The 24,369-nt window shown below is 64.6% G+C and overlaps 1 protein-coding gene across 2 annotated transcripts; it reads right to left on the minus strand.

The window, feature by feature from the left end:
* Nucleotides 1-4,574: 4,574 nt before the first annotated feature.
* On the minus strand, nt 4,575-23,223 carry MXD4 (MAX dimerization protein 4). 2 transcript variants are annotated; one of them, XM_045881619.3, is made up of 6 exons: nt 22,998-23,216; nt 22,798-22,897; nt 19,313-19,342; nt 13,615-13,729; nt 12,468-12,630; nt 4,575-7,835 (listed from the first exon to the last, which is right to left on the minus strand). In XM_045881619.3, the coding sequence occupies exons 1-6, from the start codon at nt 23,059-23,061 to the stop codon at nt 7,678-7,680; spliced, it is 630 nt and encodes a 209-aa protein (XP_045737575.1). In that variant the 5' UTR covers nt 23,062-23,216; the 3' UTR covers nt 4,575-7,677. The 2 variants fall into 2 exon arrangements, with proteins under 2 accessions (XP_045737575.1, XP_064440218.1); XM_064584148.1 differs by lacking the exon at nt 19,313-19,342 and having other exon boundaries at nt 22,998-23,223.
* Between the last annotated feature and the right edge of the window lie 1,146 nt (nt 23,224-24,369).

A 24,369-nucleotide genomic window follows, 5' to 3' on the forward strand; every position in this document is an offset into this window, starting at 1 on the left:
AGGAGGCGGGCGTGGCGAGGAGGAACTTTGGGGCGGAGCTGAGCAGGGTGCCGGTCCGCCCTCCGGCCGAACGTCAACCGGTGGGGGCGAGCTGGTTGGCTCCCGCCGCGGGGCGGGGCCGGGGTGCGCCAGGCCTGGTGGGGGCCTTGGGAGCGGGTCGGGTCTTAGAGCCCTATGCCCTGCGGCGGTGCGCTGTGCCCGGACGGGCTCCTCGGCTCAGGTCGGCTCTCGGTCCTGCCCTCCGGCTCCCCAGGCCCCCATCCTCTAACGAGGCCGTTTTTAGGGAAAGCCGGGTGCGGTCAGGAGCACGCCGGAGCTCGCCTGGCCGCGGCCCGGGGCCGCCCGGCCGGTGGGCTCTGCGCCGCCAGGACCTGTTTAAGTGAGCGCGTCCCTTCGACAAGTCTTGGGAGCGGACGAACTACGGGACCCAAAACGAGCCGAGCAGCGTCTGGTGCGTCTGTAGGCTCAGCTGTCATTACTCGCTTTACAAGATTTTGCGTTGAACGTTGTTTTGCAAAGCACGCAATTCCAAGCCCTCACCTGACCGCTAAGCAAAAGCCGACTTCCTCCACAATCCCATTTTCAAAATATAATTAAAAAAAGATTTTATTCATTTATTTGAGAGAGAGAGAGAGAGCACGAGCGGGGGGGATGGGGAGAGGCAGAGAGAGAAGCAGACTCCTCGCTGAGCAGGGAGCCCGATGCGGGTTTCGGCCTGGGCACCCCGGGATCATGACTGAGCAGAAGGCAGACCCTTAACCAACTGAGCCACCCAGGCGCCCCTCAAAATATAACTTGTAAAAAGTTGAAAATATGGGAACACACGTGGTATGTGTGGAAGAGGTATGTAAGTCAAGAGGGAACACCTTCCAAGGAGGGTGCCAGACCCCGCACATGGGTGGTCAGTCCGTGAGCGGGAGACAGCTGCACTAAGGCAGCCCAGAGCAGCCACACCTGCGGGGCTGCCCTCGGTATCCCCACCGGACAGACTCATTTACCCCTCACCGGTCTTCTACAGACTCACGTCTACCCCTCCTTACTCCAAAGTCGGTTCTCCCTCCACCCCCAGCATCAAATGACCCGAAGGTGGCTTGTCGGAGACGAACTAGTCTCATGGGACATTGGAAGGGCAGAAGTCTTTCTGGATAATTTTTCTTAATATTTTTAGGGGACAAAAAAAAAGAATGGTGTAAAGCAGAAATCATGGATTCATCTTGAGGGAAAGATACTTCTTATTAATCCTTCATTTGTTTTCCTTTTTTATTTTCCTCTTCTAAGTGACAATAAAGCCTAAAATGATCTGAAAAGCAAACATTACAGGGGGACAAACTCACAGATTGGTACCCCGCCTGAAACAAGCTGGGACTGGACCAGGAAAGAGACTGGTGAGCGGGGAGGCAAGGTTGGAGCCCATGGACCAGGAGGACTCCTCTTGGCCACTGACCCTGGGGGTGGTAGAAGCTGTGCAGACAGCGCCTTCAGGATGTTTTGCTGAGGAGGCAAAGACTGAGGGAGAGAGAGGAGCAGGATGACACAAGATGAGGGGGTGGGAATGTGGGGTGGGGTGGGGTGGGGGGAGGGTTTGGGTTTGTTTTGTTTTCAGATGAGAGGAACTTGGGGATGTTTATAGACTGAGAAGAGGAACTTAGAAAAGAGGAGAAGAAAGAAAAGGGGCTGCTTTTTGGAAAGATCCCCGTGGGACAGGAGGGTGAGGGACAGGAGGATGAGGCATAGGGAGCTGTTCTGGAATCCCACATTTCCTCGAGACTCCTGGGTCATTTCCTGGGCCCACAAATTCTCCGTATGATTTTGAATTGCTGACCGTGGTTATTTGTTTGAAAGATGTTTGTGGGACCAAAAAAGCCATAAAAACATGAAGTAGAAATCACAATGTTCTTAGCTCCCAGAGTACAAACAACACACGACAGGTTTAATCATGCAGCCCCCAGAAGCTTTCTTTGAAAACTTGATTTATTAGGGTCAGGTTGCATTTGGGATTTAAGAAGCAAATAGGTTACACTTACTTCCAAGACAAGGTTTCTTTCCTCCAGTCAAAATCGTTCGGGGTCTTAGTGGGGTCCTTACAGAGTCAAAAGATGAAGGGAACCCACAGATGAACCTTCCGCGAGGAAGCCCATGAGGAGGCAGGCCTCCTCGCACACCTGTGAGCCGCAAGTGGGCTCGCTGATTGCTTTTTCTCTTCTTCCTATAGGAATCTTTTTTCTCCTGCTGATACTAAAAAGTATTTTAGGTTCTGGACAATATGTTTTTAGATATGTCTAACCGGAAGTCTGATGTTAAGGATCATTTGTTCTTCAACGCTGTTTTTGGTACTGGCAGGACTCCATTCTTCAAGCAATAAGAGGAGTGGGGGGCTTTTCCAGGCAGAGGAGTGACATTCTCAGTGACAAAAGTGACAAAAAGTGGTCAGAGACAGATGCAGGGAGACTCCCATGATGGAGGGAAGCAAGGATGGGAGAGGGAAGCGAGCCGCGAAGGTGCAGGAGCAGATGGGGAGAAAGCAGTCACCTGGGATTTGTTCTGGAGGCTGTGTGTGGGGGAGGGCGGACAACAAGACCCCCTGAGGCCCTTCTGCCTACCAAGGGGGAGAGGAAGCGCAAGCTGGCTCCTGGAGGGGCAGAGAGCAGCCTTGAGGGCAGAACCCCAGAGCCAGGAGGGCCAGAGACGGGATGACTCTCAGCTTCCAGCAGAGCAAGAAAGTGGCACTTCTTTCTATTCTTCCTATAAATCCTGCCTAGTCAGAAGAAAGCATTAGGGTATCAAGGAAGAGGGTGGGAAGAAAGTGATTTTTGTCTTCCATCACATTGATATTCATGCAACAAAAGTAAAAACTCAGAGCAGGTTGGGGTCAGGAGCTCACCAAGATAGTTCGATTGGGGATGGGGAGAGTTTGGGGGTAAAAGGGCTCAGAGGAAGGAGGAAGTGAAGGGCCTGGTAGGGGGGCTCGGGGTCTCATGAAGGCCCTCAAGACAGGCTGAGGAGGCAGAAAGCAATGAGGAGGCAGTTGAGAGCCCCTGCAAGCTAAACGGGCAAGTGGCATAATCCCATTTACATTCTGGAAAGATCCTCATGTGGGCTTAGCATGCACTGGGGGCCTGGCCCAGCTAGGAACTGGGAACTGGGAACTGAGGAAAGGAAACAGCATGGAAAGGGCCTTGCCACCCAATTTTGGGGGCCTGATCCTGGCAGAAGTGTGATGGGAGGGGGCATAGGAGGAGGTCACAGAGCTGAGCTGGGAGCTGGGGGGCTGGTGAGTGCGTAGGGACAGAGGGAAGCAAGGGTGGGAGAGGGAAGCGAACTGCGAAGGTGCAGGAGCAGATGGGGAGAAAGCAGGCACCTGGGATTCGTTCTGGGGCAGACAACAAGAGCCCCTGAGGCCCTTCTGCCTACCAAGAAGAGCGTGGGCAGAAGGGTGGACATGGAGACAGGTGTCCCCCTTGAGGGGCATTGCCTGTAATCCAGGCTGAATATGGAGATGGGACTCTGGTGGCAGGAGGGATTTCCCTGAGGACCAGGGTCCCATCCCAGGCCCCCCTGGCTCAGTGGGTGACTCGGGGAAAGTGGGTACCCTCTCTGAGCCTCAGTTTTCTGTCTTTGAGATGGGCCCAGTGTGAGGACAGCAGGCTCTGACTTCGCAAAGTGCTTAGCCCAGCTGCTGGAGCCCTTATGACATCCGTAAAAGGTGGTGGTGATTTGAAGTCCTAGCAATATTTGGAATTCAAAAGCTGCTCATTTACATTCACACCCCAAGCCCCAGCTGCATTCCCAGTAGGAATTCCCTTGTTTTCCAGAGGTGCCCCTGGAGGACTCACCCAGGTTCAAGAGGTGAGTGCTGCAGTCTGCTGAGGGAGGGAAGAGGTCCCTGCAGGTCCTCTCCCAGACACCCCAGAACCTGCTAGAGTGAATCACTGAGCCATCTCCAGTGTGCCGTGGCGCCCCGGGGGGCCCCAGGAAAGTCCTGTTCTGGCTACCCAACTCCCTACTACCTGAGCATTTTGTCCCCTAGTTGCCTTGTGCTGGGGCCACACCATTTCACACCCTCACCCTGCACAGCAGCAGGCAAAGGCCATGCCTGGGACATTCTGGGGATGCTGAGGACAGGTCCAAGGAAGGTTTCTCAAGGTGCATCCTGACAGCCAACTACAGCTGTGTGGAAAGGGCACCTGGCTGAGAACACCTGCTATCCACCCTAAGACCGACCACCCCAAGGGCCAACCTGCCCTCCTGAGACAGTGCCCCAGCCCCAGGGCCAGGAGCAAAGTAGGAATGCTGGCAGCAAGAGCATCTCGTTGGCAGTTGGCAGGGGTGGGGTGGGGTTCCACTTTCATCCAACTCCAGGTGTGACCATCCAGGGAGGCAGCCGCGATGGTGGCGTCTCCATGGTAGCCAGTTGGCAGTGGGGAAGGACCATGGTATGTTGGGCCTCCCTGAAAGCAGAAGCTGTGGGCAGGGTGGTGAAGGCTGCCAAGGTCACCGGTGGGCTCAGGCTCGCTATGGAGGCCGAGGGGAGGGGAGCCAGATATGGTGACGGAAAGAACTGGAAGCCAGAGGGGTGAGGTATAAAAATCTGTATTTATATTACAAAGACAGAATGGTACAGCACAGTCCCTCCCGGTGAACAGGCAGGTGGGTGGCCCAATTCTCTCCAGCAAGGATGTTGTGATGCGCTGACCTGGCCAGCACCAGGGCCCCTGGGCAGCCCCAGACTCTGGCAAAGAACCTGCCCTAGATGTGGCCTGGGGTCAGAATTCTGTGTACATGGCCATGGGGAGGGGGCCCCAGGTTAGCTGGCCCAGAGAGAGGCAGGGGTTGGTAGAGCCGGGGAAGCCTGCCTCACTCAGCAGATGGGGATTGTCTGGGGCAGACAGGAGGGCGGAAGCCCACAGGGCTGTGGTTGGGCACACAGCTCCATCAGCCCAGGAGGGCAGGCTTGGGCACTGGGCCACCAAGACCCAAACTACAGAGGCGGGCCCAGAGCTCCAAGGAGAAGAAGCCTTCTTGCAGTCTCCCCAGCCAGCTGGGTCTGCACTGGGGCAGTGGTGGCCTGGTGTATGGGGTCACCTCCCAGTGAGGGTGGGGACCCAAACCTGAGCCTGGGGTTCCAGGATCCTGGCCGAGGGCCACAGTGGCCCACATAGGTGTGGGAGGGCACATGGATAGAGGTCACAGACACCCCTGCAGGCCTGTTCTGGTCCCATCTGCTTTCTAGAGACTCAACGATGCTCAGTTACCCAACATGGCCTCAAGCCAGGCCCCCACTGGGTCTCTGCGGCCACCAGCAACAGCTAACACGTGCAAAGGCAGGGAGCTCGTGGGAGGGGAGGATGGATGTGTGAGTAACTGCTAGCACCGGACCCTGGCCCTGAGGACCACCCCCCTCGCCTGTCTGCTGGTGGCAGAGAGGGGCCCCCGGCCCACGCGGGAACCATGGCCTGAAAAGCCACGGGCTGAGCTGCCAGGAAGGTCAGCTGGGGGCCACAGTTGGTCACCCAGGGAGGATTCTGCTGGCTGGGGTGGGAGCAGAGCCCCCAGCTACTGGGGGAGCTGGTGCCTCAAGAACGGAGAGCACAGACCATCCCAGGGGCCTGGACTTGTGTCTCCTGCAGCGGGATCTTCAACTCGGGCCCTCCTACCCTGCTCAGAGCGGGCTGGTGCTCACAAGAAGCACTGTGTGGCATGCTCAGGCAGACAGGACAAGCTGGTCTGGGCTCTGCAGACCCCCAGTGAAGCTGGAAGGAGATGCTGACAGAAGAGTTTTCCTTGCAAGCACCAGCAAGATGTTTGGACAATCTCCCCAGTTCACACACTGCCTCCCACGAGCCTGCTCTCCACTCATCATCCCGAGCCCCTGCAGGGCAGGTTCTGTGCCAGAGCTGTTTCCAGGGACCCCGTTCTGCCTCAGTAGGCCACCCACCCTGGGGTGTCCATCGGCTTGACCAAAAATAAACACGAACTTTCCCCCACAATCTGGAAATCGGTTACAATGCACCAGAGAGGGAAGGAGATGCAGCTACAGGCCAGCCCCACAGCACGCCACCCAAATATTGCTGTGCAGACAAGGACTTCAGGAACAAAAGGCCAGGAGAAGCCTCCTGATGCCCAAGCCTGGCTACCCAGGGGGAAGGGCTGTCTTCATCAGCTGCCAATGTCTGAAATCTGGAGCCCTCGCCCCAGGCCGGGGGAGCAGGGAAGGGTCAAGATGGGTACAGGGGAGAACCTATTTCTCTGGTGAGCAGGCCCCTGACCAGGAGGCCAGGCTGCCTGGCAGGCCCCGACTGACCGCTGGGGAGGGCAAGATGGGGGGTGGGGGGGCCGCTGGGTCACTGGGGGAGCCAGGTGACAGAGAGCTGCCCACACAACCCCTGACCGGCCCCGCAGTCTCTCACTCCCAGAAAGCCGTGGCTGCTGGGAGGGGCCGCGGCACAGGGAGAAAGCTAGGAGGGCACCTGCAGGGCAGGCCAGGGGTGCCCCTTGCGCCACAAGGGAGATGCTGGTGGTGGTGGATGGGGCGGGGCCAGACACGGGACACAAGGCACACTTGGACAACGGTGACAGACAAGACGAGTCCCTGAGACGCTGGGTCGCTCCCACCCCTCAGCAAACAAGGACACAACAATGGCTAGGAAAATAGAGTACAAAAATCTCGTACAGGAAATTGAGGCAGCACACACTGATGTCACTTGGCGGGGAGTCCTTAGAGCTTTTTTCTCTTTTAAAAATGTTTCTCTTATTTTGGAGAAAAAGCCTCTCTCCCGGGAGCCCTGTTCTGGGCTGCTGGGCAGTGCAGCAATTTATTTATTTTATTTTTAAAGGTAGATGAGAAAGCCTCCTGAGGACTCCGTGCAGGTGAGCTGGGGTGGGACGAGGAGCCAGGCGCAGGCCAGGGGCCAGCAGGTGCCCAGATGACCCTTGAAGGCCTCCCTCCCCAAGACGTGTAGCCTCTGGGTCCGGCGACCACGTGTGTCTGCGTGTGGGCACGTGTGCGTGTGGGCACGTGTCCCCAGGCGTGTGCATGTGTACATCCAAGGGACCTAACAGAGCAGAAGCTGCCCAGCTTGGGATGGGGTGGCCTGGCCTGCCCCCAGGAGCCCAGCCCTGGCTCCTGACACCTGTGGGGTGCAAAGGACCCTCTCCACCCACTTGCCCCAGGGTGCTCACCCGAGTCCCGCCCTTCATGGGTCCCTCTGTCCAGGCCTCAGGAGCCTACGTGGACTGACAGACAGATGGACAGATGGACGGAGAGCCACGCCTTCCTTCCTTCCTCGGTCCACTCCTTTCTCCTGGGATCCAGGGTTGGGGTCTGAGCTCCCCGCAGTGGTCATTAAGCCCCTCACACGGTGCCCGCCGAGATTTGCAGCAATGATATTTAATACTTCTGGAATGATTAGGAATCTGAGAACAGACCGTGGGCGGCTACGCTGGGCTCCGGGATGTGGGAGCTGGGCCCCGTCTCCCTGCAGGGGTCCCTGCCCAGCTGGGAGGGGTGGGCGGCACGGCAGGCCCTGACCGGCAGGCAGGCGGAGGCGGGCAGCCCGGGCGGCAGCTGGAGCTTCCAGAATGGCACAGTGGCGGGCCCGCGGAGAGGCTTTCGAGGACTGGAGGGCTGGCACGCTTGGCCGGGTAGGCAGGCGGGCCAAGGAGCAGAGGGCACTGGGCCTACGAGAGGCCAGGGCGGCCAGGCCGCCGGCAGGGGGGCCCGTAGCCCCCGTCGCTGCAGCCACCACTCTGCAGGCTGTAGTGGTCGTCCGCGTCACTGCTGCTGCCAACACTGTCCAGCTCACCAGGGCCAAACTCCATGCCCTCTACGTCCACTTCTGGGGAGAACGGAGGGGGCAGGATCAGAAACTGGGGTGCCAGCTGGGGCTCCCTTCAAAGTTAGGGCTCATCTCCGCCCTTCGTGGAGGCAGCAGAGGCTCCAGGGGTGGGGGTGTGGGGGAAGCACCGGGCTCCAGGCCTGCAGCTTGGTGAGGAACACGGGGCCTGGAGCACAGACCAGCTGCCCTCCGTGCCTCACCCACCTCGTCCCGCCTCGTCCCGCCTCGTCCCGCCTCGTCCCGCCACGTCCCGCCTCTCCCGCCACGTCCGCCTCGTCCCGCCACGTCCCGCCTCGTCCCGCCACGTCCCGCCTCGTCCCGCCACGTCCCGCCTCTCCCGGCCAGGTCCCGCAGGGTCCCGCCTCTCCCGCCACGTCCGCCTCGTCCCGCCACGTCCGCCTCGTCCCGCCACGTCCCGCCTCGTCCCGCCACGTCCCGCCTCTCCCGGCCAGGTCCCGCAGGGTCCCGCCTCTCCCGCCACGTCCCGCCACGTCCCGCCACGTCCCGCCTCGTCCCGCCACGTCCCGCCTCGTCCCGCCTCGTCCCGCCACGTCCCGCCTCGTCCCGCAGGGTCCCGCCTCTCCCTCCATGTCCGCCTTGTCCCGCCTCGTCCCGCCACGTCCCGCCTCTCCCGCCACGTCCCGCCTCGTCCCGCCACGTCCGCCTCGTCCCGCCTCGTCCCGCCACGTCCCGCCTCGTCCCGCAGGGTCCCGCCTCTCCCTCCATGTCCGCCTTGTCCCGCCTCGTCCCGCCACGTCCCGCCTCTCCCGCCACGTCCCGCCACGTCCGCCTCGTCCCGCCACGTCCGCCTCGTCCTGCCTCTCCCGCCACGTCCCGCCTCGACCCGCCACGTCCGCCTCGTCCCGCCTCTCCCGCCACGTCCCGCCTCTACCCGCCTCGTCCCGCAGGGTCCCGCCTCTCCCTCCATGTCCGCCTTGTCCCGCCTCGTCCCGCCACGTCCCGCCTCTCCCGCCACGTCCCGCCACGTCCGCCTCGTCCCGCCACGTCCGCCTCGTCCTGCCTCTCCCGCCACGTCCCGCCTCGACCCGCCACGTCCGCCTCGTCCCGCCTCTCCCGCCACGTCCCGCCTCTACCCGCCTCGTCCCGCAGGGTCCCGCCTCTCCCTCCACGTCCGCCTTGTCCCGCCTCGTCCCGCCACGTCCCGCCTCGTCCCGCCACGTCCCGCCACGTCCCGCCTCGTCCCGCCTCGACCCGCCTCTCCCGCCACGTCCGCCTCGTCCCGCCACGTCCGCCTCGTCCCGCCTCGTCCCGCCTCTCCCGCCACGTCCCGCCTCTACCCGCCTCGTCCTGCAGGGTCCCGCCTCTCCCTCCACGTCCGCCTTGTCCCGCCTCGTCCCGCCACGTCCCGCCACGTCCCGCCTCGTCTCGCCTCGTCCCGCCTCGACCCGCCTCTCCCTCCACGTCCGCCTCGTCCCGCCACGTCCCGCCTCGTCCCGCCACGTCCCGCCTCGACCGCCTCTCCCGCCACGTCCCGCCACGTCCCGCCTCTCCCGGCCAGGTCCCGCAGGGTCCCGCCTCTCCCTCCACGTCCGCCTTGTCCCGCCTCGTCCCGCCACGTCCCGCCACGTCCCGCCTCTCCCTCCACGTCCGCCTTGTCCCGCCTCGTCCCGCCACGTCCCGCCTCGTCCCGCCTCGTCCCGCCTCGTCCCGCCTCGTCCCGCCTCGTCCCGCCACGTCCCGCCTCTCCCTCCACGTCCGCCTTGTCCCGCCTCGTCCCGCCACGTCCCGCCTCGTCCCGCAGGGTCCCGCCTCTCCCTCCACGTCCGCCTCGTCCCGCCACGTCCCGCCACGTCCGCCTCGTCCCGCCACGTCCGCCTCGTCCCGCCACGTCCCGCCTCGTCCCGCCACGTCCGCCTCGTCCCGCCACGTCCCGCCTCGTCCCGCCTCTCCCTCCACGTCCGCCTCGTCCCGCCTCGTCCCGCCTCTCCCGCCACGTCCGCCTCGTCCCGCCACGTCCCGCCACGTCCCGCCTCGTCCCGCCTCTCCCTCCACGTCCCGCCTCGACCCGCCTCTTCCGCCTCGTCCCGCCTCTCTCTCCACGTCCCGCCTCTCCCGGCCAGGTCCCGCAGGGTCCCGCCTCTCCCTCCACGTCCGCCTTGTCCCGCCTCGTCCCGCCACGTCCCGCCACGTCCCGCCTCTCCCTCCACGTCCGCCTTGTCCCGCCTCGTCCCGCCACGTCCCGCCTCGTCCCGCAGGGTCCCGCCTCTCCCTCCACGTCCGCCTCGTCCCGCCACGTCCCGCCACGTCCGCCTCGTCCCGCCACGTCCGCCTCGTCCCGCCACGTCCCGCCTCGTCCCGCCTCTCCCTCCACGTCCGCCTCGTCCCGCCTCGTCCCGCCTCTCCCGCCACGTCCGCCTCGTCCCGCCACGTCCCGCCACGTCCCGCCTCGTCCCGCCTCTCCCTCCACGTCCCGCCTCGACCCGCCTCTTCCGCCTCGTCCCGCCTCTCTCTCCACGTCCCGCCTCTCCCGGCCAGGTCCCACAGGGTCCCGCCTCTCCCGCCACGTCCACCTCGTCCCGCCTTGTCCCGCCACGTCCCGCCTCTACCCGCCTCGTCCCGCCTCTCCCGCCACGTCCCGCCTCTCCCGCCACGTCCCGCCTCTCCCGGCCAGGTCCCACAGGGTCCCGCCTCTCCCGCCACGTCCACCTCGTCCCGCCTCTACCCGCCTCGTCCCGCCTCTCCCGCCACGTCCGCCTCGTCCCGCCACGTCCCGCCTCGTCCCGCCACGTCCCGCCTCTCCCGCCACGTCCCGCCTCTACCCGCCTCGTCCTGCAGGGTCCCGCCTCTCCCTCCACGTCCGCCTTGTCCCGCCTCGTCCCGCCACGTCCCGCCACGTCCCGCCTCGTCCCGCCTCGTCCCGCCACGTCCCGCCTCTCCCGGCCAGGTCCCGCAGGGTCCCGCCTCTCCCGCCACGTCCCGCCTCTTCCCGCCACGTCCCGCCTCGTCCCGCCACGTCCCGCCACGTCCCGCCTCGTCCCGCCACGTCCCGCCTCGTCCCGCAGGGTCCCGCCTCTCCCTCCATGTCCGCCTTGTCCCGCCTCGTCCCGCCACGTCCCGCCTCTCCCGCCACGTCCCGCCTCGTCCCGCCACGTCCGCCTCGTCCCGCCTCGTCCCGCCTCTCCCGCCACGTCCCGCCTCTACCCGCCTCGTCCCGCAGGGTCCCGCCTCTCCCTCCATGTCCGCCTTGTCCCGCCTCGTCCCGCCACGTCCCGCCTCTCCCGCCACGTCCCGCCTCGTCCCGCCACGTCCGCCTCGTCCCGCCACGTCCGCCTCGTCCTGCCTCTCCCGCCACGTCCCGCCTCGACCCGCCACGTCCGCCTCGTCCCGCCTCGTCCGCCTCGTCCCGCCTCTCCCGCCACGTCCCGCCTCTACCCGCCTCGTCCCGCAGGGTCCCGCCTCTCCCTCCACGTCCGCCTTGTCCCGCCTCGTCCCGCCACGTCCCGCCACGTCCCGCCACGTCCCGCCACGTCCCGCCTCGTCCCGCCTCGACCCGCCTCTCCCGCCACGTCCGCCTCGTCCCGCCACGTCCGCCTCGTCCCGCCTCGTCCCGCCTCTCCCGCCACGTCCCGCCTCTACCCGCCTCGTCCTGCAGGGTCCCGCCTCTCCCTCCACGTCCGCCTTGTCCCGCCTCGTCCCGCCACGTCCCGCCACGTCCCGCCTCGTCTCGCCTCGTCCCGCCTCGACCCGCCTCTCCCTCCACGTCCGCCTCGTCCCGCCACGTCCCGCCTCGTCCCGCCACGTCCCGCCTCGACCGCCTCTCCCGCCACGTCCCGCCACGTCCCGCCTCGTCCCGCCTCGTCCCGCCTCGTCCCGCCACGTCCCGCCTCTCCCTCCACGTCCGCCTTGTCCCGCCTCGTCCCGCCACGTCCCGCCTCGTCCCGCAGGGTCCCGCCTCTCCCTCCACGTCCGCCTCGTCCCGCCACGTCCCGCCACGTCCGCCTCGTCCCGCCACGTCCGCCTCGTCCCGCCACGTCCCGCCTCGTCCCGCCTCTCCCTCCACGTCCGCCTCGTCCCGCCTCGTCCCGCCTCTCCCGCCACGTCCGCCTCGTCCCGCCACGTCCCGCCACGTCCCGCCTCGTCCCGCCTCTCCCTCCACGTCCCGCCTCGACCCGCCTCTTCCGCCTCGTCCCGCCTCTCTCTCCACGTCCCGCCTCTCCCGGCCAGGTCCCACAGGGTCCCGCCTCTCCCGCCACGTCCACCTCGTCCCGCCTTGTCCCGCCACGTCCCGCCTCTACCCGCCTCGTCCCGCCTCTCCCGCCACGTCCCGCCTCTCCCGCCACGTCCCGCCTCTCCCGGCCAGGTCCCACAGGGTCCCGCCTCTCCCGCCACGTCCACCTCGTCCCGCCTCTACCCGCCTCGTCCCGCCTCTCCCGCCACGTCCGCCTCGTCCCGCCACGTCCCGCCTCGTCCCGCCACGTCCCGCCTCTCCCGCCACGTCCCGCCTCTCCCGGCCAGGTCCCGCAGGGTCCCGCCTCTCCCGCCACGTCCACCTCGTCCCGCCTCGTCCCGCCACGTCTGCTACCAGCGTTCGCACACATCTGCTGTCGTCCCCACCTTCCTCAGCCAACCCCACCCTCCCAGCTTCCCGCCCGGCTGCTCCCATGTCCCCACCTTGCTCTGAGTCATCAGTGGAGACGGCGGAGCCCGTGCTGTCCGTGCGTACACGTTCCAGACTCTGCATGGACAGCTGCTCCAGGCGCCGCTTCAGGAAGCGGTGTTCCCGCTGCAGCTGCTCCTTGATGCTCAGTGCCCGGCGGTCCTGCTCCTCCAGTTTCTGGGGGTGGGGGAGCTATGAGCGGTGGGAGGCAGGGGGACCATCCCCTGTACCCGGACCAGGAACTGGGGCACAGCGGCCTGGGCAGAGCAGGTTCTCATCCCCCACCGCTGGCCCCGCAAAGGCCTGAGGAGCAGCCCCCTCACCCTGCCAGGGGTTACATGAGGTGCCACCTCCCAGGCCTGCACTCTGCATCTGCTGACCAGCTCCAGAAGACCCACGGCACGTGTGGGCCCCAGGCTGGTGCTGCCTCCTAGAGAACAGCCTGCCCTTGGTGGTCTTGCCCCCACTGCCCCCATATTGCTGACATCCCCCCACCCCCTGCCTGTCTCTGAGGGCCGCACTCTGCTCTGGGAAGCTGCCTGCTCCCGGAGGCCCCAGGGCATGGACCATGCCTCTCTGTAAGCTCCAATCACCCTGCCTGGGGGTCCCCTGCCTGTGCTGGCTCGGAGGCTTTGAGGGGTCCTTCAAGGAGACTGAGACCTACTGTGGTTGGCCCAAGTGTCCTAAGACCACCCCCCCCCAAACCAGCAGGTCTGTCTTGAGGCCTTGGGGGCCCACCCCAGACAATGGCTCACTCCATCCACCCCCTCTGCCAGTCCCAGGAGACCAACTACACCCTCTACCCAGAACCTCCCAACACCCCTGGGCTGCCTGCTTCCCAACCTGCCCTTCCTGACCCCACCGCTCCTTCACAGCCCAGGGCCCCAGGGGCCATTTGTAACCCCCTTCACCTCCCCCAGCCTAGGTAGCCATGGCTACCTCCTACCCCCACCACCTCTCGATAAAACCCAGCAGGTGCTTGTGACCCCCTCCACCCTAAGCATCCCCTGTGCCCTCACCTACCACCAGAGACCCCCAGAGGTCCCCAGGCTACACCTGCTGGGTGGCTCCCCTCAGGCCCCCTGGTCACTCTCCGGGGGTGTACGGGATGGGCTGGGGTCAGCTGAGGCAGCTGGTCAGACCAGTGGACCCCCTGCTCACCTTGATGTGCATCTTGGCCCGCTTGAGGAGGCTCAGCGTGGTGTGGCGGGTACTGTCAGGGCCCAGGGGCACCAGCTGCTTGAGCTGCTCCAGATAGAGCCTGAGTTTGGCTCGTCTGAAAGAGGAGAGACAGAACCGTCAGGCCGGGGTGACATAGCCCTGGGGACAGCAGCAGCAGACAGGCCTGAGAGGTCTGGGGGCATGAGAGGCGGCCAGCCAGACTCCTGCACAGACCTGCTTGGGGTCCCTCCCCAGGATTCCCCTCCCAGCCTGGCTGCCTGCTTCCCCCGAGCAGCCCGGTCCCTGCCTTCTGGATTCCCTGATAGAGCGGACAGCCTGTGGCTGGGGCGCGGGTAGCCAGCCAGCCCAGCACGGCCTGCGGGGCACGGCCTCAGAGCCCTAGCCCGCGCTGCGGTCACCGCTCTCTACGGTGGATCCAGGAGGCCAGGGCACACCGGGGCGGCGAGGTTAGGGCCCTGCTCAGGCTGCTCCCAGAGGTCCAGGGGGCCCCAGGCAAGATTGGCATTCCACTTTGCCAAGTTCAGGGTGGTCTCTGGTCATGTCACCACAGAAATGCAAGTCTACTAGGCTCAGGGAGGGCCAAGGAGCAGCCCCTCCCACCCCGAGTTTGATGTCCCTGAGAGATCACTTCATTCCAGATTTTATCCCTGTGTCCGTGCAGACGAATGCAGATTTTCACCCAACTGCCCTCACAAGACCCAGTGACACTGTTCACATGGGGGCTTCGGGTGAGGGGCTCTGGCCCAGATCCCGCCCGTGCAGAAACACTGCCTTTCCTGGCTCATCCCTGCGGGGGAGAGGGGGCGGGGGGGAGGCCACAGCTCACTCTGAAGCACGCTCTGGCCACTGGGACGGCCAGGGGGCCTCTGCCACATGCACGTAACCCTCCCCGCCTCTGCGGGAGGCCCGGCCTCACTGCTCTGCTTAGGCCACGCTAAGAAACCCCCGGAGGACAGGGGGCAGGAGTTTTTGGTGAGGCCTTGACAGCCTGCCGCCCAGCTGCCCTGCCAGCACCATGGCCAGTGCAGGTCCCTTCCCTCGGCAAGTCCCGGCTTTCACCTCTGCCCCCGACCTGCCAGAGCCCCCGCGCATCCACAGCCCCACTCAGCCTCAGAGCCTGGCCGGACAGTGGACTGAGGGGATGCCCGAGGCCTGGGAGAAGGGGCAGCCAGGTGCAGGGCAGGAGCCTGTCAGCAGAGCAGCAAGAACGGCCCCACCCTGCAGGAGGAAGGCTGGCAGCACTTGGACCCCGTGGCCCTACGTCTGTCACCCAGGCCCACACGGCACCCTCCCACTGACAGAGCACCCCTGACCCAGCACCCCAGCCCACAGCACCCCGGGACCTAGAAGTCGTCCAGAAGAACCTCCAGGACGGAGGACCAAGGCTGCGCTCTGCCACGAGGCCACGCGGAGCCAGGACCTGCATGAGGAGCAGCCCCACGCTCTGCCTCGAGGCTGGAGGACCTTCAGAGATGAGCTCCCACCTCCACGGGACTACCGGGCTGGAGCAGGCGGCATGCCAGAAGGACCACCCAGAGTCCAGGAACCTCCGCTCCCCCACCTCCAAGGGGCTCCAGGAACCTGCCTGATGCCCCACTGAAAATGGGGCCAGAACATTGGGGGGGGGGGGGGCGGCAAACTGCGCTCTGTGCTCAAGGAGGGGCTCGCCAGCCAGAGAGCCACAGTTCCACACTGGGCCCTGCCGTCCTGCCACCTGCACCCAGGTTACTGGTGGGGTTCCCTTGTCCCTTTGAGCTCTAGCAAATGGCAATTCTTACAATCTACCGCTTACATAAGCAGTACGTGACCTTTGTGTAAAATCAGAAACTGCAAGTCAAGAGAAAGAAAAAAATAATAAATGAGAAGTACCCTGAATCCCACCACCACCATTTTAGTGTAGTCTACATTCTTGCATCATGAATGTTCGGCATACGGAACCACCTACGTGACAAGGGACCCAATATTGTTTAAAAAACTCAAACAGCAGACGCACACAAGAGACTCAACAGGACACAATGAAGAACAGGAGGCATGCGTCTCCAGGTGATGCGGTTAGCAACGTTTATTTCTTTGGCTTTACGGTTTTGTTTTTTGTTTTTGTATTTTCAGGCTTTCTATGCTAAAAAAAACACCACATATTACTTTTACAATCAGAAAGAGAATTTGTACAAGAAAGAAAAAACACAGCTAAAAGACAAATAACAGTGGAAAAATATTTGTAATACACATAAAAGACAAACGGTTAGTATTCGTGACATTTTGAGCTCATACACATCAAAAATAAAAAGAGGAGTATCTTACTGTGGAAATGGGCAAAGGACACACACAGGCAAGTTGCAGAACACAGACCGCTAAGCTAACACAAAACCCAGTCCGCCGCGCAGCCCGCGAGGAAACGAAAGCCCGGCGGGGTGGGGGAGGCCGTCACCCGGGCCCGACTGCCAAGACCGGAGGGCTCTGGGGCTGGCCAGTGTGTGGCCGGCCACGCGTCGTAGGGTCGTGGGTGGGGGGAGCAAACAGGGACCGCAGCACCCAAGGGCCGTGGCAGCGACTCGCTCCACCCCCAGGGTGACAACGTGGCGGCGGTGGTGCGGGGAGCGTTAAGCAGAGGCCACGGCCAAGAGTGCGGGCAGCATGGCCGCGAGTCTGTGTCAGCACTGGGACCCGCAGTGGCGAAGTCGCCGACACAGGACAGCACTCGTGGTGGCAGGTGAAAGGTCAAGTTATGAAACAGCGGCTAACAAGGTCCCATTCTTATCCAAGTTAGTATCCATGTGGAGGAGGAGGAGGATGCAGGTGCGGCCTCCCAGCCACCTAGGATGGCTCTCTCCCGGGGGGGGGGGGGCTGGGGGGGGCCTCGAACGTCTGTGCTGGACGTGGACAGACTGCTTTACAAATCCTAAAGCAGAGGCTCCTCGAGGGACAAAGAGAGTCCGCTGGACGATACCCAAGCAGCGCTTGGCACTGGACACTGCGGCTGCCCGAGTCCCCAGGAGCGCTCAGCCAGGCCTGCAGCCTGGGGGGGCCGGGACCCAGCTTTGCCAAGCGCCGGCTGCAGGGGCCCAGGCAAGTCCCCACCCTCGTTGGCCGCGGTGTTCCGCCCTGCGGGGAGCAGGAAGGGGTGCTGAGGCTGCCCCAGTGCCGCAGGCCCTCTGCCAGCGCCCCGTGGCTGTCCCCGGCATTCCTGGGAGCTTTGAAAATTCACCACTTCCTGAAGGAACCCTGTGTGGGTCCTTCCCAGAACCTGCCTCTGGGAATCACTGCGTTAGTGTTAATAGCAGCTCGGTTGCTGGCCACTGGCCGCAGCCCAGCTCTCAACACAGGTCCTTCCTAGCTTCTCACCACGAGCCCCCTGCTCCCCGGAGGAAGACCCAGAGCTCCCGAGCCATGTCCCAGGGTCCCAGCATCTGCACAGCTGCGCTCTGCACCACGCCAGGCCTGGCGGTCAGAGAGATGCGGTGAATGGTGGCTCCCTCGGGGAGGTGGTGCAGGCGGCGGGGGGGGGGGGGGGGGGGGGATGGGGAGCCACCTTCTGCTCACCTGCATCTTCCAGTTGTCGTGTGGTTTATAAAGACCGTGTGCCACTGTATCAGGCAGCTGGGGGCTCCCTACCTCCACACACAAAGGCTAAAGGCTGGAGCTGGGGCCAGGAGGCTCATCCTGCCCAGGAGCACCTGACCTCCGTGGCCCCCAGGCCTGGGGTTAGCAGCGGAGCCCTGGCCTTAGCAGACCCGCGGGGGCTGCTTCCCACAAGGGAGGATGGGGAGGACTGGGAGGAGGAACAGGGCCAGGCTGGGCGGGCCTCAGGCTGACCGGGCTGGCTCAGAGAACAGGCAAGGGGAAACCCCACAGGCCCAGGGTAGGCACACCTCCAGGGAAGGCGGTGTCCCCAGGGCCGGCCGGGTGACCCAGCCATGCTTCTTTCCTTCCTGTGGCCAGCAGCCAGGCATGTCCTGCATCAGCACTGGGCAGTCACAGGCACAGCCGTGATCCCAGTCCCCACCAGGGGCTCCTCATGGCTGCCCACACCTGCTCATTGGCCAGCCAGGAACAGGACCCTGCACTGGGATAGGGAGTGGACAGAGATCTCAAGCCACCCATCTATCCGCTGCAGGGGCTCAAAAGGACCCCCCGAGGCCCAGCCTAAGGGCGGGCTTTGGGAGAAGGTGACTGAGGCCAAGGCCAGGGTCAAGGGGCAGTTGTAGGGGTCAAAGGCTAACAACCTGTCTTCCTCCACAGGCTGCCATGCCCTGGGCACCTGTCTTCCCGCAGCATCATCCCCTCTGTCTGCACTGCGGGGCTGTTTTCCCAGGCACCACCCCAGGGCCTTCTCCAGAACACCCCTCACGTGCCTCTCCAGGCTCTGGGGTCCCAGTAGAGGCTGACCACCTCCTCCAGCCTGGGAGCAATCCCAGGGCCCGCCTGGCTCTTGGGGCGGGCCCCTGTACCTGCCCCTCCTCTCTGGCCTCTCGGGAGCCCCTCAAACACACAGGACCAGTCCAGGAAGTACGGTTCCTCCAGAGAACACAGCGTCCTGTCCCTGCCCAGCCCCAGCCCAGCTGAGGGCCAAATCCCAGGGGAGCGGAAGCTGGTGCTGCCGTGGGCGTAGAGCAGGGGCGGGGGGAGAACACGTAGAACTGGCTAAGCTCCAAGCCTTCCCAGAGCAGGCTGAAAGCTCAACTTGTATACAGAAGCCCCCCTCCACATTGACCCAAGAAGGGAGGAAAGAATGGGCCCATTTCACAGATGGGAGTAAAGCTCAGGAAAAGCTACCATGTGGCATCCCTTCGTCCTGGCACCACGGCTCCCGCCTTCAGAGCCTCTGTACCCACCCCCAGCTCCCACCACCCCACTGAAATCCGCCATGAGGGTCCCTGTCTGCAGGGCCGAGCCTGCCTGTGTCTTGTTCCTATTTCAGAGGAGGCCCAGGGTCATGGAACCCCTGAGGGCAGAGCCAGGCCTGCAGCACCCAAGCTGGGGTCAGCCGGAGAGGGGCCCTGGGGCCTACCTTGGGCCACAGTGCTGCCCTTCCCCGCTTCTCCCCATAAGCCCTCCCACTCCTCAGAGGACCCAGCGTAGACCCAGCCCTGCAGCCAGTAGGTGGGCATGAAGTGGGTTCCCCTGGATCCTTCCCTGGGCTAGAGCTTCCCCTCAAGGTCACACGGGCAGAGACAGGCTGCCCTTCCCATTGCCCCCACACGAGACCAGTGGGAGCTCCTTGGAAGGCAGGCCCCGGGTGCAGGGGACCCCAGACTAAGAGGGCCAAGCCCTCCTGATTGGAGGTCAGCATCCTAAAGGCTCAAGAGCTGCTCCCAAAGGGGCTCAGATGCCCCAAGTTAGACGGATCTCCTCCTCCAGAGAGCGGGCCCTGAGGGTCACCCAGCATAGGGGGTCCTGCTCCAAGTCCCTCACCCCCACCCTGAACTTCCAGGAGCAGCACCTGGGCCCCTGCCTCCACCTCCCGGCATGCAGTGCCTGACAGCAGAGTCTGATTCTGCCTTTAAGACAGACCCTTCCCTAGCAAGGGCCCAGCCTGGGGGCACGGTCAGCTGTGCCCAGACACATCAGGTGGGACCCGGGGGGGTGCAGCCATAGCATCCCCCCAGCAGAAAGGTGGGTGGGATGTGTTAGGCGGCTCATACGGGCGACCGGGAGTGGGGGACAGGGGATCACTTACCTGTGCTTTTCTAGTTCATTGTGTGAAGACCTGTTTAGAGAGACAGAAAGACAGAGCTCACTCTGCTGCCTGATCACCAAAGCCCAAGAACGACAACTCTAGTCGGGGGCCTAGGAACCTGTCGATGGTGGCAGACAGGGTCTGGGCCCCAGGATGGCCCAGCGCAGGGAGGGCCGGGGCAGGTGAGCAGCTGCCGAGCCAAGGTGGGGGTGGGGGGGACCTCGCACTGAGTGACAAGGACAGGAGACACAGAGCTGCAGCTCTGTCCAGGGGTGCCTAGGGCCACCCGGCTTACTTCGTGAGGCATGTGGGGGCTCTGGCCAGCAGGAGGGTCCAAAGCCCCTTCCAGAAGGTACTAGGACTGACCCACCCTGTGCTCCCAAGACTTCCCAGGCACTAAGCCACCAGCCTTCTCCACTCCCCACCCCTGGAGGCCACGGGCGCTAGCAAAAGGGCCAACGGCAGGGGAACACGGACACAGGGTGGTCCGGCCCTGACCCAGCCAGAGCACCATTCTCACCCTGCTGGGCTCTCCCACCTGCATCCTCACAGCTCATCGGACCAGTGGGGACACCCAGGGACAGAGCAGACCCAGCCCGAGAGGGATCAGCGCATAAGGACACCTCTAATATGTGCATGCTTCCTGGGCCAGTGGGCAGGAGGGAGACTGAGGCTGGCCCTTTCGCTTCCCTCTGGGGCCATGGTCTTGACCTCTCTGGGCACAGGGACCCCATCTGTTGCTCAAGCCCTGCCCACCTGGCCCATCCAGACAGGGGTACAGAGTCCTGAGCACCCTGGTGGACAGGGCCACAGCACCTGCCCTGCAGGGCCAATCTCCCAGTTCCCCATCATTTTCCCAGTTCAGGTGGGGACCCCATGGACAGCCAGGGCTCCTAGGCCTGCCAGGCTGCCTCGCATGTGAGCAGAGGGCCCCCAAGCCACCTCAGGGGACACCCAGATTGACCGCTGTGTCCCCCACCTCTCACTCTTTCCTGGAGCTTCTACTGACCTCTGCTTGCCTGCTCTCACTCCCCTGCTGTAGGAACTGTGGACTGGGTGTCTCCCGTCCCCATCCCACAAGTCAGAGTGCCTGCCCATCCTTCCTGCTTCTGCCGCCTAGCACGATTCATGGCCCCATCAAAGCCAATTGGGACCCAAGGCCTCCCCTCTGCTCGCCAGGGCAGTCAGCCCCTGGGCCTCCCTGTGCAGCTTTAGGAGAGCCCCGAGGGCCTGCCGATCACATGAGCTGGGCAGGGAGCCTCAGAACCTCTGCCGGGGCTGGCCAGGACCAGGAGTGGGCATAGCTGTCAGGCTCCTCAAGGCCTGAACCACAGTCCATCTGTGTGGGTCTGGAGGTCTGCTCGTGTGTGAAGGATGTAAGGGCCAGTGAGTGCCCTTCGATGCACAGAGATGTGCCTGGCCAACCCCTCACAGTCTGGGCTAGACCCCATCCTGGAGGAAGAGGGTCACTCCTTGGCTAACTGGGGATGGAGAGAGGCCCAGAGCCCCTCCTAGGGCTCCTCCCAGGTTTGTAACATGGGTCCCAGGAACACCCTGTCTCAGGCCTAGGGAGAGGGGGGACCCCAGGCTGGGGCTCCGCTAAGTATATTCCTGCCCTCACTTGGTTCACAGCCCACAGCAACCCCTCCGGGTAGGTACTCTTCAGCCATGTTCTTGGAGGACCTGAGCCCCAGCAGGCTGGCTCCAGTTCCCTCTTGATGAACCATTGTCCCCCAAAGCCCTTCCTGTAGCTTGTGGGGCTTCCCCCCTATACATCACCCTCCTGCCCCACTCCTCACTCTGGTCCCAGCGGTGCCCATCCTTTCCCCTCACTGTGGCGAGAGGAAGAAGCCCTGCCAGGCAAGTCAGGGCCCCGGATCCTCTAGGCCCTGCTCTGGGCTGGCCAGGCCCAGCTGGACCAGGACAGCCTCGAGCGGCCATCTCTGTGAGCCCCAGGGGGCCTCATCCCTGGGAGATGCCAGCTCTGCCCAGAGGAGCAGCAGGGAGGTGTGCTGCAGCCCAGGAGACCCTCTCGGCCCTCCCCAGGGCCCTGAGGGTCTCTGCCTGGCAGAATGGAGAAGGCCAAGACCCCACTTCAGAACAGGGTCCCAGGGATGGGAGGGTGGCTCCAGGCAAGTAATTCAATTTCTCTGTGCCTGTTTCCTCAGCCTTCACATGCAGATAAAAATAACACGTCCATCCTGGGTTGGGCAGATAGTAGGAGGTACTGACCCACTCAGCACACCAAAGCCCCCAGAGTCCTAGCTAGGATTCTGGTTATCAACTTTGGGTACCCCGTGGGAGTCCAAGGTCATGCCCCAGAGTTCTCCATGGGCGCCGGGGCATTGGGGGCAGTGAGAGCCAACAGTGGGGGCCCGAGGCCAGGGTGCCCCCCTCACATATCTTTTCCCAAACTGTCCTCAGCAGGGGACCAGGGGCTGGGACTGGGAGGCACGTCCAGCCAGGGCAGATGGAGACTCAACCAGCTCCTTGCCAGGCCCAGGGCGCCAGGACGTCACAGGAGATGGGTCCCTGTGCCAGCCTTTCTGTTTCCCAAGAACAGGCAGGCCACAGGAATGAGCCGCACCCTCTGCCAAGGGGCCCTGAAGCCCCCTGCAAGCCCAGCTCCCCGCCCGGTGACATGGTCCCGAGCCAAAGCCCGCCGGGCAGTGCCAGGTGTGGGGTGGTCCTCATGGCAGCGGGGAGAGTGGAACCCCGCGGGAGCCCTAGCTCGGGGTCCCCCCAGAGATGTGCACCCCAGCTTTCTGCTTCTACAGTTTGGGAACAAGGCCAGAGGAAGGGGGGTGGGGGAGGGCTGCTGCACAGCGGCCTGCACCTCTTCCGGCTCCCCTTAAAAAGGGCCTCCTGTCCCAAAGAAGGGGACCCTACACTTGTCGCTGCGTTTCACTTATGTCAGGAGACCGGGCAGGAGGGTGGATTCCGTGGGAGGGCTGGGGGCCCAAGGTAGGGCCTCCATGCGCCTTCTTTGTCCAGGCCCCCCGGGGGTGGGGGTACTCAGCCCAACAGCAGGAGAGATGCGGCCCACCCACCCGCGGCAAGCAGAGGTCAGGGAGGGCGGTCCCACGCTGCTGTGCACCGAGCCTCAGTTTCCCCGGACTCACGGGGCACCGGCCAGCGCCCACAGACAACTTTTTTCCTGCCCGGAAAAGTCCAGAACAACTTGGGAGCGGGGAGCGGCTGCGGGAGGAGACCCCGAGCGGCTGGCGCTGTACGCGTGGCACTGTTTACGCGAGAGGCCGAGGAGGCGCGGCCCGCGGGAAGATGGCGACGGCGCGGGCGGGGCCGGCCGGGCGGGGCTGCGGCCGCGGCCCGGGCGCGCCTCCTCCTCCAGGCTGGCCGCCGGGGCGCGCGGCCTGCGGCCGAGCTGAGGCCCGGGGGTCGGGGCTGGGGGAGGGAGCTCCGGGGGGCGACCCCGGGCGCCGGGCCGGGCGGGGGGTGGGGGCGGCCGCGCGGGGGGGCGGTACCTGTTGTTCGGGGCCTTGCGCACCAGGCCGGCCGCCTTTGTCTTCTTCCTGGCGAAGTCGCCGTCGAAGGGCAGCACCGAGGCGTAGCCGTGCTCGGCCTCTGCGGACAGACGGCGCGGTCAGCGGGCCCCCGCCCCGGCCCCGGCCCCGCCGCCGCCCGCCAGCCCGCGGCCCGGCGCACAAAGGGGCGCGGGCGCTACCTCGGTCCCTGCGCTCCAGGTACTCGGCCGCCTCCAGCAGGATCAGCAGGGAATTCAGCTCCATCCTCCTGCCCGCCCGCGCCGGCCCGCGCTCTCCGGGACGGCGGCGGCCGCTGCCCGGCCCTCTCCGGCCGGCTCCGCTCGCCGCCCGCCCCGCGCGCCCGGCGGCCCCACTTCCCAGACTCCAGCGGACTCTGCGCGCTCGGCCGCCACCCTCCGCCTCGGGCCCTCAAATTGACACATAAGGGCGAGCGGCGGCCGGCGCAGCCAATGGGGACCGGCGCTCCGGCTCCGGGGGCGGGCGCCGGGCCGGGCCGGGGCCAATGGGAGCTGGCCGAACGCCTCGGGCCGGGCCGAGAATGTTGACAGATGCGAAGCTCGGTTCCGATAGGCCCGCCGCGGTAGTAACAATTTAGAAGCCCAAGCTTAGCAACAGCACGTGGTGGCCCGGCCCCCGCGCTCGCTGACTGGCGGCTGGCGTGCATGTTAAGTAGGCGCCACGCGCCGATTGGCCCAGAGCGGTCTATGTAAAATAGGGACCGCGGACCAATGGCCGGCTGCGGGGCGCGCGGCCAATGAGGACGCCTTGGCCAGACGCGTTGCCGAGAGGAAGCGGAGCGCGGTGGGACCGCACGCCGCCGGCCCGCGCCCCAGGGCCCCTTAGGGTGCGGGGAGCGTCGGGTGCGCCTGGCCGGTCCGCGGGGTCTGCACGTCGTGTGCCAGAACCTGTTGCCCCGGGACAGCCGCCGCAGCTCTGGCTCCGCGGGAGCACGGCACCTCGTGTTCTCCTCGGGGGTGTCGCGTGGGCTGCAAAACGACACCCCTTCCCGCCGGACACAGAGTGACCCCAGCGAAGGCCGGAGCTTGGAGGAGGGGCGTAGAAGGTCAACGCCCAAGAGCCAGATCTTCTTGAGCCACATCTCAATGGGGAGAGACCCAAAGGGGGGGGGGCCCTCAGAGCTCCCCGGGGACCCCAGGCCTGGAGGAAGGGGCCCCCAAGAGTGGAGGGTTGCCTGCTCGTGTCTGGTCTAAAGAGTGGGGACATTCCAAGGCATTCCGGGCGCTGGTCCCCTCTGGCCAAGGAAGCTCTCTCTAGGGAAGAGAGTTGCCCTCTGTGGGAGAGGAGTGAGCCCCTCATCAAGCTCCTGGCTGTTGGGTGGTCCCTAGTGGCTCCTGACCCTTAGCTGGCTCTGCAGGAGGAGGGTCTGGCAGCCTGGAGGCAGCCCCACACTGGCCTCGGGTCCCTTTGGGTCCCTTCGGTCTTCCTTCTCACTGGTTGTTGAGACTGGTGGCCTGGGAGCCCCTGAGGAGGGGACCAGCAGGTTGGAGAGTGTGGGGATAAGGTGGATGGGCTCTGACCCACCCTGCCCAG

Source organism: Mirounga angustirostris, unplaced genomic scaffold (assembly GCF_029215605.1).
Source record: "Mirounga angustirostris isolate CCGP_5_RB_7025 unplaced genomic scaffold, mMirAng1.0.hap1 SCAF_2, whole genome shotgun sequence".
Taxonomy (NCBI): domain Eukaryota; kingdom Metazoa; phylum Chordata; class Mammalia; order Carnivora; family Phocidae; genus Mirounga; species Mirounga angustirostris.

Coding starts and splice junctions, on each gene's coding strand:
- MXD4 (XM_045881619.3), bottom strand. CDS start 23,061: ATGGAGCTGAATTCCCTGCTGATCCTGCTGGAGGCGGCCGAGTACCTG. Junction 22,898..22,997: donor CCTGGAGCGCAGGGACCGAG/GTAGCGCCCGCG, acceptor GTCTGTCCGCAG/AGGCCGAGCACGGCTACGCC. Junction 7,836..12,467: donor CACTGATGACTCAGAGCAAG/GTGGGGACATGG, acceptor CGTTCTCCCCAG/AAGTGGACGTAGAGGGCATG.